General features: G+C 37.1%; 1 protein-coding gene across 1 annotated transcript; it reads right to left on the bottom strand.

Moving 5' to 3' along the window:
- Nucleotides 1–4,678: 4,678 nt before the first annotated feature.
- On the bottom strand, nucleotides 4,679–13,322 carry LOC114351859 (tetraspanin-1). The gene is made up of 4 exons (XM_028303202.1): nucleotides 13,087–13,322; nucleotides 8,176–8,529; nucleotides 7,523–7,654; nucleotides 4,679–7,123 (listed from the first exon to the last, which is right to left on the bottom strand). Exons 1-4 carry the CDS (start codon nucleotides 13,150–13,152, stop codon nucleotides 6,893–6,895), a joined length of 783 nt encoding a protein of 260 aa, XP_028159003.1. The 5' UTR covers nucleotides 13,153–13,322; the 3' UTR covers nucleotides 4,679–6,892.
- Nucleotides 13,323–13,379: the final 57 nt, after the last annotated feature.

Genomic DNA, 13,379 nt, shown 5'->3' with positions numbered 1-13,379 from the left:
ATTCGCGACCTACTTAGTTTATCGTCGTCTATGTATCTTTTTAACATTATTACAAGCTTTTTATTACTTTTTATTTCTTATAAACAATACTTTAACCACAGATAATATAATACCTTTAACTTTAGACTCCAAAGGCCACACACGCTGGTAGGTAGGTACCTACCTACATACCTACTCCTGAGCTGAATGCCTTGAAGAACAATAAATGTCTATAGGTGAGTATACTAATCAAATTAGTCTACTTATGGATTCCTTTATTAGATGATGCCGGCCTTGCCTCAATTCGGCGGCCGATGTTCTATTGCTGATTGTAGATCGATGATGCGCCGGGCGCGGCGGTGTCGTCAGTCAATTGCCAACTCCGAGGTTCCAATAAACGTAAATTACTGGCGACTGGCGTGACCCACTCGAGACGAACATCGGTATTTTAAATACCCACGTCCTCTCATTCGAACAATTGACGTTAACAGTATGGACTCAATTTGGGCATTTTTGAGCGCAGATCCTAGTCCTATAACCTAGTCAAAATACAATATTACTCGTCTACACTACAACAGACTGCAACCTCAACAGTAGGTAATAGGTATTAGGTACTAGTATTTCTAACTGTGAAAGCTGTGCCTGAACGTGTACCTCCAGCCAGTCCATGTCAACGACGAATAAAGCCAAGTCGATGTAGTCTTTGATAATATAATAGGTAATATCTTATAGAAACCGGCCACGTGGCGAGTCGAATTCGCGCAATGCGAATAAAAAAAATATACATATTTACCAAAACTAGTCTTCCTGACTGGCTTCTTACTTCATTCCTATGTCTCATTAGAAACTAATCCTAATATTAAGTAGGTAGTTATTATTGTAAAAATTAAGAAATATTTTTTTGCAAATACTGGAAATTAGATTGAGTTAACTTAATCTACGAGTCAATTTCATGTATTACTTATTCCACTTTATTCACCTGGGTGAAGGTTTAGTTTATAATATCATCTCAGAACCATTTCAACGCATTAGTCGAATCAATTCACCTGGTGATTATCACCTGGGTGAAACAGCTCTGAGGTGATTTATGTGGACAGTGAACAAAGTGGAATAATCCAATTAATGTCGTGCTTGATCCTTAGAGAACAATATTAATAATTGAAATATAGGAATTAAAACTGTTTGTAGGTAGTAGAGGCAGTTTTCTTCCGGATTTGAAGAATTTAAAGTTTAAATACCTAAGTACTTAAATAAATAAAAAACAAAAATATTACAATACATTTATTAGTGTGAAAACGATAAATAATTATTTGTGACAGACAATAACGAGCCCGCTACACGAGTAAAGGACTTTCTTTACTCATGTCATGTGCCTAAGCCACAAATTGTGCCTACACTTTGGCACTGGCACCTCTCGGGCATTCTCGGACACGCACCGCGGTTATTTTAAGTTTCTTAAGTAAGTAACCTACAACAATCAGATACCATTACAATCATTTAACACAATCTTATAAAACTGAAATGAATAATCAATTTAATGCATTATTACCTAAACGACCGCAATAATAAAGATACAAATCACTTGTAGCAACGATCAGAAAAGAATCCAAGTATGTAGATATAGCTGACGTTAGCGCGTTGGAAGTCTGTAAAGATTTATAAAAGTGAAATTATTACTTTACTGACCTCATCGTATAATTTTGTACAAAGGAATATTCATGCACAATATAAGATAACCGCGGTGCTGCCATGCAAACGTTAGTGAGCTTACAACTAAAAGCACATCAACACGATTACGGCCGGCCACCATTACAAAATCTATTCCGGAGTTGTCGTAAGTAAAATACTAAAATTATTAAACAGCTCTACCACTATTTCTCTCTCTTCTTTCGTGGTAAATGTACCTTGAGTTTTAGCGTTGTAGCTTCTTTCACTGTAGCTCTCAACAGTCCATTTTATTAAATTCACAACATAAATATTTTGTTCGTGCTAAAATTGCAACATTATTTTTCTTATATTATTTGTTTCTACCGCAAATACCTAACCATATTAAATGCATCATAGCTAATTGCAGTGTGGCCGGCGCGAGACTTCTAAACCTAAGAAACCTAAGGAAAACACCAATGCAACATTAAAGGATGTTATATTTATACATACATAAATTGATCAAATGAAAAGGGTTGATTCTACTGCTCAAATGCAACAACTTTCCCTACATGATCAATAATAAATTCTCAAAAAATTTTACACCCCATATTATAATTATGACTAATTGCTGTACTAATGTTTTTTATGGAAAGGTATTTTTAAAAATCTATGTATACTAATAATAGTATTGAATAGCACTTTCGTTTTCGTTTTTGCATTCGAGCATTAGAAACAACCCTTTTAGTTTCATCAATCAAGTATAAAAATAACACACTACACCAACATGTAAATTTTGACAAACTTAGAAACTAAGCTTTAAATATTTGTACTGAACCGTAAATTAATTACGTGTTAGTTATGAATGTAATAACAAGAAATAAAGAGTAAATTAAATCAGTCTTAAATTAAAGCCTATTAATGTTGTACGTGTATGGCAGTGGCAGTGCGGCTCGAGGGCGCGAGTTGCGCGTGGTCTTGTGCTCCGGGATACAACACTTACTACTAATTGCCATACAAGATCATTAGAGTACGTATGTAGGTACATATCTAGTCATCACTTTGATTTTTACCATTATTCTAATGCCACCGTACCTACAACACTGCGCGAAATTGAACAAACGCAATAAAATTGTACAATGTAAACTTTACACTGATTCAGTCAAGTTCAAGTGTAGGTATTTAAATCTATTTCTTTTTACTATGGTTTCTTCGAACCTAAAATTACAAAATTGAAGATTTTATTCTGTTGTTCCTATAGACAATTACGTTTAAGCTGTGAGACTCTGTAAATGGCTAGAGTTATGTTATACACACACATTACAGAGTACTGTAACATGTAAATTGTCGACCAAGCTGTCTTTCCAAATAAATAAACAGTGTAACGGCGGCATATTTCATTACACCTACTAAGCTATTGTACTATTCGGTACCGTGCCAAAATCGTGAATTATGAAAGCAAAGATAAATAAATTATGGGAGTTTCTTGTTTGTTTGGGTGTGTCTTGTAGACCTAAAAAAATAGTTTTGGTATCACATAACCACTGCGCAACGCGACCCAGCTGTGTAGCCTCACAATAGCTCAGAGTATTAGTAAGTATTATTACGTAGTAGATACTAGTAAAGTACATAAGTACGAATACAGTCTTTTAGTCAAATCAGAGAACAGCTCTTTGGTTACAGAAAACACCAACACACAGCATTTCATAAAAGAAAACTTTAGAAACAAAACAATACAAGAGTACCAAAATATAAAACTTACGACTAATTACACTAGTAACAAGCAAGTTTGAGTGTTTAATAATTGTTTTTTAGATGACACACCAGCATCTAATAATTTCGTTACCTTTGATATGAACGCATAAAATATTTTAATTCATGACAGTAAATAGAAATCCCACCAAAAACATTCTGTAAAAAACTAGCCAAGTCTCGGTGGAGCTGCTTGTTTATCTCTAAAAAGTAATGAAATCTAGACAAAGTCGTGCCAAGTCTATGGTTACTTACTGCGATTTCTTTATTATTATAGTTAATGTTGTGGGTCTTGGCCGTTGAACGGTACAAAACCAGGGCTCCATGACACCATTGCACCAATCTGTCGCCAGAACCGCTACCCATTGACGATGGAAAATTGCGACTTGGAAAATGTTAATTCAATATCCAGTCAATTGTAGGCTTAATAAAGCTGCGTATTTCAATAATACTTATGTACCTACCTACCTATGATTATCTTAATAATAAAGATTGTTCAACGGCCAAGTCACACAACATTAACTATAATAATAAAGAAATCGCAGTAAGTAACCATAGACTTGGCACGACTTTGTCTAGATTTCATTACTTTTTAGAGATAAACAAGCAGCTCCACCGAGACTTGGCTAGTTTTTTACAGAATGTTTTTGGTGGGATTTCACTTCTTTTTGTAGAAAGTGGCATAACATAATTATTATTTAACGTCGCCGTCCTTTAATATTTTCGAATTTTTTTTACGATATTAGACACTAATAAATTCAACGACCTTTAAGATGGACAAGGAATAAGAATCGTTTTAATGACACTGCGGTGCAGAAAATCGACGCTCAAAGTGCTAGCGCCATCTAGCGGTGAGCGGTACAGGTGAACACCACGGTGCCGGTGTGGCGCTAGTAGTATTGATTATGAATGTGGTGTTACTCCAGATCTTCGATTTTCCTAGTTTTTATAGTTTTCCCTTTATGTGGCCATTAAACCCTAACTCTGTACCAAATTTCAGCTCTCTGAGTTTATGGGAAGTACTAGTTCTATTTTGATGATCATCAGTGAGTGAGTGAGTGTCATAAATGCGAAACTTTGCTTTCACTTAACTTCAGAACTAAATGACCTACAGACTTGAAATTTTGGATTTTAAGTATGTGATTATAGCTTACTAGATGACGAAAATTTCTGCGTTCTGGTCTTATCCAGAGGTTCTCAAATAGGGGCCTGAAAATGCGGCGAAGTGGTTCCAGTAAAGGATGGTACGGCAGTGTTTGCTTCGCGCTCGACTTGGCGGGGGCACTGCCGTGCCCCCAGATTCATTATTTGTTTGGGAGGAAACGAAAAGTTACAAAGATTATAGTAGAAGAGTATTACATATACTCAAAGCAAACTTTACAGATAAAAGGAGAACGAAATTTATGATTGAACATTTTGTATAAATTCTTAAGTGTGAGATATTTATTTACAGGAATTACAGGTAGGTACAGCTATACATATATTTTTTAAATTAGTAGAACACGTAATTATGTACGTACCTAGTACTAGTACTTATACTCAACTGGCGACTCGGAGGAAGAATAGGTACTCAATAAATGCGTTTTCCTTTCTTTAAAGTTGACAATAAATCTTTATAAGGTTACAAGATTTAACTATCACTCTATACTCTATAACGTCGAAAAATGCTCAGTTCCTTAAGTGTCGTTATAGAGTTTACACTATAATGTTAGTATGTTAGAATTTAGTCCAGTTTGAAACCAAATTAATACATGTTTGTAATAAATAATTTAATATTAATTTATGTACTGGTAACTACCTACCTACAGTAAGTCTATTCAACAAGATATCAGACTACTAAATTATTACATCATCATAAAGCTAACAGTGGCAATAACATTTTCAATCAATAATAACATTCAACACGTAGATATGAAATGATTATGTAGAAAGTGAATGAACAAGAAGGTAACTCTTTGATATCATTATAAGGATCACTGTTGATGAACGTATTTAGACCCAGTAAATAGTGGCACTGTGGAAGCTCGACACCAACTTGCTTGTTATAAAAAAATATATAATATTTTTTGATAAATGAATAGAGTTATAAGCTTACAACTTCTAACACACATTTGGTTACGTTTCTATCTTAGCCTATTTTTAATACAATCATATGTATAATTTGTGTATTTGTAAACATTTATGCATAGGTACAAAGTTACAAACTTTAATAAATTTTAATTAGTATTGATTCTGGCAAATATAAACTTTTCAATAACATAAAAATAAAACGCGACATAAGTAAATATGAAATATTAAGGGGCCTGTTACTCTCTCATTTGCAATCGAATTACTCCAAAATAAACCGAAATATGCTGTATGTGTTTATTATTATCTAGCGGCGCACTTGGTGTTTATGTTACATAACTTAAATTTAATGTATGTACTATTATTTACCGTCCGAAAAATTTAAAGAAGAAAGTTTATTTTATTAGTTATAGAACTTTTCGTTAATTATCTTCATTTATCAAGTGCTTTTAAAAATGTGCCAATCAAACTAATGTTTTTTTCTAATCACGTCAGTCTTGAAAAGAATGTACTTCATTCAAATCACAAAATAAATGCGTTTTGTAGTCCAGTGCGGAATGTTAAACTAATTTGAGTTAGCGAATTTTAAACTATTTTCTTATATTAAATAAAATGTTATGGCACAACTACGTCATGGTTCAATATAGTTTAATCTTAAAAACATATATTTAAATTGATACAATAATATCAGACAGTAAAATTATTATTTCAATAAGGTACTTTCATTTCATATAATTAGTTATAATATCAGGCGTTACTTTGCGGAAATCCATAATTAAATATTAAAATAGATAAAATTACGTAGCTTAAGATTTCCGCTTTATGACGCCGTCATAAGTAGTAGTAGTAGTACTGATGCCTGCGCGGCGTCACAAAGCGGAAATCTTGAGCTGAGTAATTTTATTTTTATCTATTTTAATATCTAATCTAGCTTTAATTTCATTCTTATTCCTTAGAGATTAATTTTTAAGTAATATTGTATTTGTGTTTTTGTATTGATAATCCACCAGGTAAGTGTCACCACACTTGATGTTGATCAAAAAATGAACTATAGAAAAACATTAGCGCAGCAATATTATTGATCTCCAACCCACAGGGGCTGCTGCGCCGGAACACTGCGGTGGGCGTGTGCTCGCGTCAAGTTAACCACTGTTCATTGTTCAATTCAAATCAGCCTACATCGCTTTCAGAATTTCCTTATCACATCATCCTCTCGGCGATGGTATGATGGTATTTTTATTTAATTTTTCATTGGACAGCTTCAGTTTCTAATAGAATTTAATATTTATGATAGTAAATTATATTTTACGGATACGGTAACCTTTATCCGTTTTCGTCCTCTCGGGCGAAGCGGAGAATCGGAGACCGTATAGGAAAATCAGCAGAGGGACGTCGACGCGTAATTCGAATCGAAAGGTCGATCAGTGGTGAACGCCGGCGACGCGGCTCCTTAGGCCTTGTAGCGGTGGTCGGGCTGCGCGCGCACGGCCAGCGCGCCCGCCAGCAGCAGCGCCGCCGCGTGCGCCGCCAGCAGCGCCGCGCCCGCCAGCAGCGGCGCCCGCGCCGCGCGCTCCAGCGCCGCCAGCACGCGCGGCCCGCACGCCGCCGCGTGCAGCCCGCGCGCGCCGCCCGACGCCCACGGCACGCGCCGCGCGCGCGCGCACTCCGCCGCGTCCTCCGTCTGCAACCACGCGCACGCAAGCCTCGCTAGTCCGGCGGCCCCGGGGCGACCGGCGGCCACCCTCGCTCGAGGGGGCCGGTGGTCGTCTGGGCGTTCGCCCGGGCCCATTCGTTTGGGGAGCCACGCTCGGTACTATACTAGTTGACTGAGCGGCAGCATCAGCATCACACCCCGCTATTGCGGGCCGGGGGCCCGATTCACCGAGGTCGCGAGGAGAAAACATCGATAAAGAAAGCAACCGAAGGAGGACAACCTGAGACGGAGCTGCGGACGAAGAAGTTACGTTAACTCGCGGCTCCGTTTCACCGGGCCCCGGTGGACGCTGTCGGGTTCCAGCGGGGTCCACCCGCTAAGGTTTCCCGACCTTAAAAAGCGGTACCTCGCGGAAGGCATACTCACGGCGCAGCAGGAGGCCGGCACGTAGTAGTAGGCGGCGGGCGCGGACACGGACAGGTCCAGCGGCGCGGCGCCGGCGCGCGCCCACGCCGAGCCCTGCCAGTCGCGCGCGTCGCCCGCGCCGCAGCACTCCAGCTGCACAGATCAAACGCCGCACTGAGTCTCACGCTCGGGGCGAATATAAATAATGTATAACGGGGTTCCACGTGTCATTTCATTGTCTGATTTTAACACATTATTTCTTCTCCCGATCACTGCAAGCCAGTTATGGCCCACCGGTCGATAGCCGCCGGTCGGTCCGGTCGATTGTGGTGAGGCAAATATTATGAATGTGTATAGAACGGATGATCCAAATTTTTAGAGGTACATAGGTTTCGTCATTAAAGTCATCTCCAGAGTCATTCAAGTCGGCCACTCCTGGTACAGGCATAAAGCTTCATCCTAAGGCGATTATCGCGGGACGACGATGTTTTTTATATGTAATCACGCGGACCGTGGCAGAGCGCGGTGCAGTGTGATAATCGTCTAACACACCGAGCTTCCCGCAATGACTCCTTCAACCGTAAGCTATTGTATTCAATTTTTTTTATGCATAACAAGGCAGATATTTGACCACAATCGCAACATATAAATCAGAGATGCCGAATCTCACTCACCCCATGCTGAATGGCGTCCACGAGCTGCGTGCGAGCGTGAATGACGCCGTAGTCGGCGCGCACGGTGTGGTCCAGGCGCTGCAGCAGCGCCAGGCGCAGCTGCGGCAGGTGCGCGGCGCCCCACCACGCCGCCGCCGCCTCGGCCACGGCCGTCAGCGCCAGCAGCGCCACGGCGGCCGCCAGCAGCGCGCCCGAGCCGCGCGCCGCGCCCGCCAGCGCCGCCAGCGCGCCCAGCGCCAGCGCCAGCCCCCAGCCCAGCAGCGCGCACAGCCCGGCGCGCGCCGCCGCCGCCTCGTGCGCGCCGCCGTCCCACAGCGCCCACGCCGCGAACCCGCACGCGCCCGCGCCCACGCACTGCGGAAACCCATCACGTACATCTATTATCCGCCGGTCTATTACACCCGCAGAATTCTAATCGAAATTAATAATATTGTAACAAACAATATTATTAATTTCGATTAGAATTCTAATTAATGGATGTATTTTATTTTATTTAATGAGGATAAAAATCAATAATTGTGCAAACAGATTTTACAAAATTGCTCACAGAAAATTCTTAAATAACTGTACAAGTGTACAATCATCACTGTTATCCATATCCACAAAAAAAAATACCAACAGTGCATAGGACAAAAAGCTTATTTCGGCAGCATATTAGATGAGGGAGTTTTATTTTTATTTTAAGCTTTAATTCAAGTAAAGTTCAACATTTATGTAACATAACATCTATGTGACAAATTGACATACTAATGTAAGGGTAGTATTTAAACGAGTGACTGTAAATTTATGTTGTAAGTGTCAAAAATAATTAATGTGGGCTAAAGAATTGCGACTGAGTGCGAGTGACGAAAAATCAAAAGAACAGCAACTTACAAAAAAAAAATTGAGTTCCTTAAAATACAAAATGAGAAGCTTCATAATATTTGAGCACCTAATATTTGATTGAGTGTCAACGTTAGGTCCTGCATTTTTTTCAATATTTGGCAAATGCTTTTTTTTATACAGAGCGGTATTTTTAACTTTAATGAAGTGCTTCGAATGCAAAAACTGCTTTGATAAATACTATTATGAGCAGCGTATTATGAGCCCACATTTAATAAAAAATGATCTTATGAAATAAATATTTGACGGAACACTATTCTAGTACAGCGAAAAAAATAAATCATTAAAATTTAAGGGTAGGTATCAAATGAAATTAAATCGAATCAATAAAAAAAAACAAAATAAAATAAGTCGCTTCTGTCAACCCAAAAAAAGTAATCTTATTAATAAGGTTCATTGATTGGTACCTATGAGGATTGAGGAGCTCTACCTACTCATCGAAGCGTTATGTTATTGGACGACTCGCTCGCCTCTAGCGCCCTTTTTATGAACTAATATCTTATGTCATTCTCGATAACGTAAATTCAGTTGATTTGTACTTTTTCCATTTACAATATAAACTAGTAATTACTTTCTAACTTTTGTTTTACTTATATCAGTCACTGTATGATAAGTGCTGGCTTGGACTTAGCGGGCCGGCCTCGTTTTCTTTTTTGTCCAATAGGTATCAGTTTTGCTTCCAGTGGCGGTGTTGTTAGTTTGAGCCTAATTGCTAGACCCAAAAAGTGTTTGCATTCTTCTTTTCAGCCAAATGACGTCCACTGCTGGACAAAGGCCTCCCCCAAGGTTTTCCACAATGAACGGTCCTGCGCTGCCCGCATCCAGGCTCTTCCCGCGACCTTTACCAGATCGTCGGTCCACCTAGTAGGAGGCCTGCCCACGCTACGTCTTCCAGCCCGTGGTCGCCACTCAAGAACTTTCCTGCCCCAACGGCCTACATACATATTTTATTAAATTCGCCCCCATTCGAATTCGCGCGCTGTAACAATCTGTAGTTTTCATTAATAAAGCGTATCAAAATAAAAAACATGAGACCTCAAATATAATATCAGTAACCAATAATCATTAATAAAGCAACTCACAAAACTTTGCTTAGAATTAACTTTTTTGTAGTTCGTTCAGTAAAACCTCAATTAGAAAAATCTAATGTACCTTCATATTAAAGTTGCCCTCTCTGTATTTCTAGTCGCTCACTTAGTAATTTAGTCGCTCGGATAGTATTTTTATGTCTGAAATGTAATAATCAAAACCTACATTTTGTAAGCTCGTTCTGGATTTTATTATTGATCAATATTCGTCGTTAGTTTGGTTAATTTTTCGCTTACTCAAATTCATACCGCTCAAGGTATTAAAACAGTATGCCATCATCAGTCGCAAAGTTTTTTTTTGTCGCTCGTTTTATAATTCCCCCTAATGTAATATTAAATTCTATCTACTAAATTTGACATTGTTAATTATTATTGTGACATTTAATTTAATTCTTTTGTATAATTTCTTGAATCACGAAAAATTGATTCTGTTGCATGCCGATATGGTATGATGTAGCTGAACAATATATTTTTTTTATGTGACCTATAATATGTACCTACATTATGCAATAAATGATTTTGATTTGATTTGATTTGATTTATAAAGTGAATCATAATCATTTTAGAGCCACAGCTAACTTACAAAATTAAGAATAAGAATTTTTTTTATAATGTTCATTACATGTCAAATTTTCAATACATTTTCTTAATAATAATAATCAATAAAATTGCAGTGTTAATAAGAAAGAAATACAAATCATGTCCAAATAAATTAATAATACAAATAGAATTAGTGTATGGGTAAACAACAGTGTCAATATAAATTTCAAACAGTTCGTCAATTTTATAGAACGCCTGCTTGATCAACCACTTTTTTAATTAAAATTTAAAAGAATGGAGTGATAACATTCATGAGTACCTATTTTATGGGTTATGTATTGTTACCAAGCTTTCTACTATTAAAATTAAGTTGAATATCATTCAAGGAGCTATTTTTGTACAAAAAACACAAATTCTGAATAAATTACCACAAATTTTTGGCCATAAAACATGTTTAGAAGGGTCGAATTGGATTCATTTGAGATCTTAAAATCTCGTCTTGACGGAATACATAGTTCACAATAACCAGTTAATGTAAATAATGTAGGTCTATTTATATAAAAACTTAACATAGATNTTTTCTTTTTTGTCCAATAGGTATCAGTTTTGCTTCCAGTGGCGGTGTTGTTAGTTTGAGCCGAATTGCTAGACCCAAAAAGTGTTTGCATTCTTCTTTTCAGCCAAATGACGTCCACTGCTGGACAAAGGCCTCCCCCAAGGTTTTCCACAATGAACGGTCCTGCGCTGCCCGCATCCAGGCTCTTCCCGCGACCTTTACCAGATCGTCGGTCCACCTAGTAGGAGGCCTGCCCACGCTACGTCTTCCAGCCCGTGGTCGCCACTCAAGAACTTTCCTGCCCCAACGGCCTACATACATATTTTATTAAATTCGCCCCCATTCGAATTCGCGCGCTGTAACAATCTGTAGTTTTCATTAATAAAGCGTATCAAAATAAAAAACATGAGACCTCAAATATAATATCAGTAACCAATAATCATTAATAAAGCAACTCACAAAACTTTGCTTAGAATTAACTTTTTTGTAGTTCGTTCAGTAAAACCTCAATTAGAAAAATCTAATGTACCTTCATATTAAAGTTGCCCTCTCTGTATTTCTAGTCGCTCACTTAGTAATTTAGTCGCTCGGATAGTATTTTTATGTCTGAAATGTAATAATCAAAACCTACATTTTGTAAGCTCGTTCTGGATTTTATTATTGATCAATATTCGTCGTTAGTTTGGTTAATTTTTCGCTTACTCAAATTCATACCGCTCAAGGTATTAAAACAGTATGCCATCATCAGTCGCAAAGTTTTTTTTTGTCGCTCGTTTTATAATTCCCCCTAATGTAATATTAAATTCTATCTACTAAATTTGACATTGTTAATTATTATTGTGACATTTAATTTAATTCTTTTGTATAATTTCTTGAATCACGAAAAATTGATTCTGTTGCATGCCGATATGGTATGATGTAGCTGAACAATATATTTTTTTTATGTGACCTATAATATGTACCTACATTATGCAATAAATGATTTTGATTTGATTTGATTTGATTTATAAAGTGAATCATAATCATTTTAGAGCCACAGCTAACTTACAAAATTAAGAATAAGAATTTTTTTTATAATGTTCATTACATGTCAAATTTTCAATACATTTTCTTAATAATAATAATCAATAAAATTGCAGTGTTAATAAGAAAGAAATACAAATCATGTCCAAATAAATTAATAATACAAATAGAATTAGTGTATGGGTAAACAACAGTGTCAATATAAATTTCAAACAGTTCGTCAATTTTATAGAACGCCTGCTTGATCAACCACTTTTTTAATTAAAATTTAAAAGAATGGAGTGATAACATTCATGAGTACCTATTTTATGGGTTATGTATTGTTACCAAGCTTTCTACTATTAAAATTAAGTTGAATATCATTCAAGGAGCTATTTTTGTACAAAAAACACAAATTCTGAATAAATTACCACAAATTTTTGGCCATAAAACATGTTTAGAAGGGTCGAATTGGATTCATTTGAGATCTTAAAATCTCGTCTTGACGGAATACATAGTTCACAATAACCAGTTAATGTAAATAATGTAGGTCTATTTATATAAAAACTTAACATAGATATTAAAAAGGGATAAGCTTGCGTCATTTTAAATCATTGCTTGATGTTGTACAGAAGCTAGGTACCTAGGTAGTCTCCTGTCTTGCCCATCCATCACACCAGAAACATGAACAACGAGACACTCGTAAATTGTTTACTTGAGCATGCATGAAAAACAAGTTATTTATTACACTGAAATTGGTTCATACATACTTAGCACTTATCGAAATTTCGCATGTACTATTATTTATTAAAGAAATTAAATAGAAACCTATTAGATTCTTACCAAAAATATTATGTTGAAAAGTATCAGCAAGCATTTCATCAAAGAATAACACCGTGACATTCCCATGTTAGCTGGATGCTGGATCCAATACCTATAAGATAGTACTAATTGAATTTAATTATTTACTTTTTTTTGGACTACTCAGTTGGTCTTCAAAATGAATTCTAAAAACTAATATATATTCAGAACAGCAAACCATCCCTCGCCGCCATGTAAACATTAGTTTTTTTTCTAATGTCAAAAAAATGAATTGGCTTGGCATTATACCACTTCGCCAATTAGGTCTTCGTTCG

The sequence above is a fragment of the Ostrinia furnacalis genome, unplaced genomic scaffold, assembly GCF_004193835.3.
Source record: "Ostrinia furnacalis isolate ACB-3 unplaced genomic scaffold, ASM419383v2 OfSCF1217, whole genome shotgun sequence".
In the NCBI taxonomy this organism is placed as follows: domain Eukaryota; kingdom Metazoa; phylum Arthropoda; class Insecta; order Lepidoptera; family Crambidae; genus Ostrinia; species Ostrinia furnacalis.
This window is presented reverse-complemented; position numbering and strand designations above follow the sequence as displayed.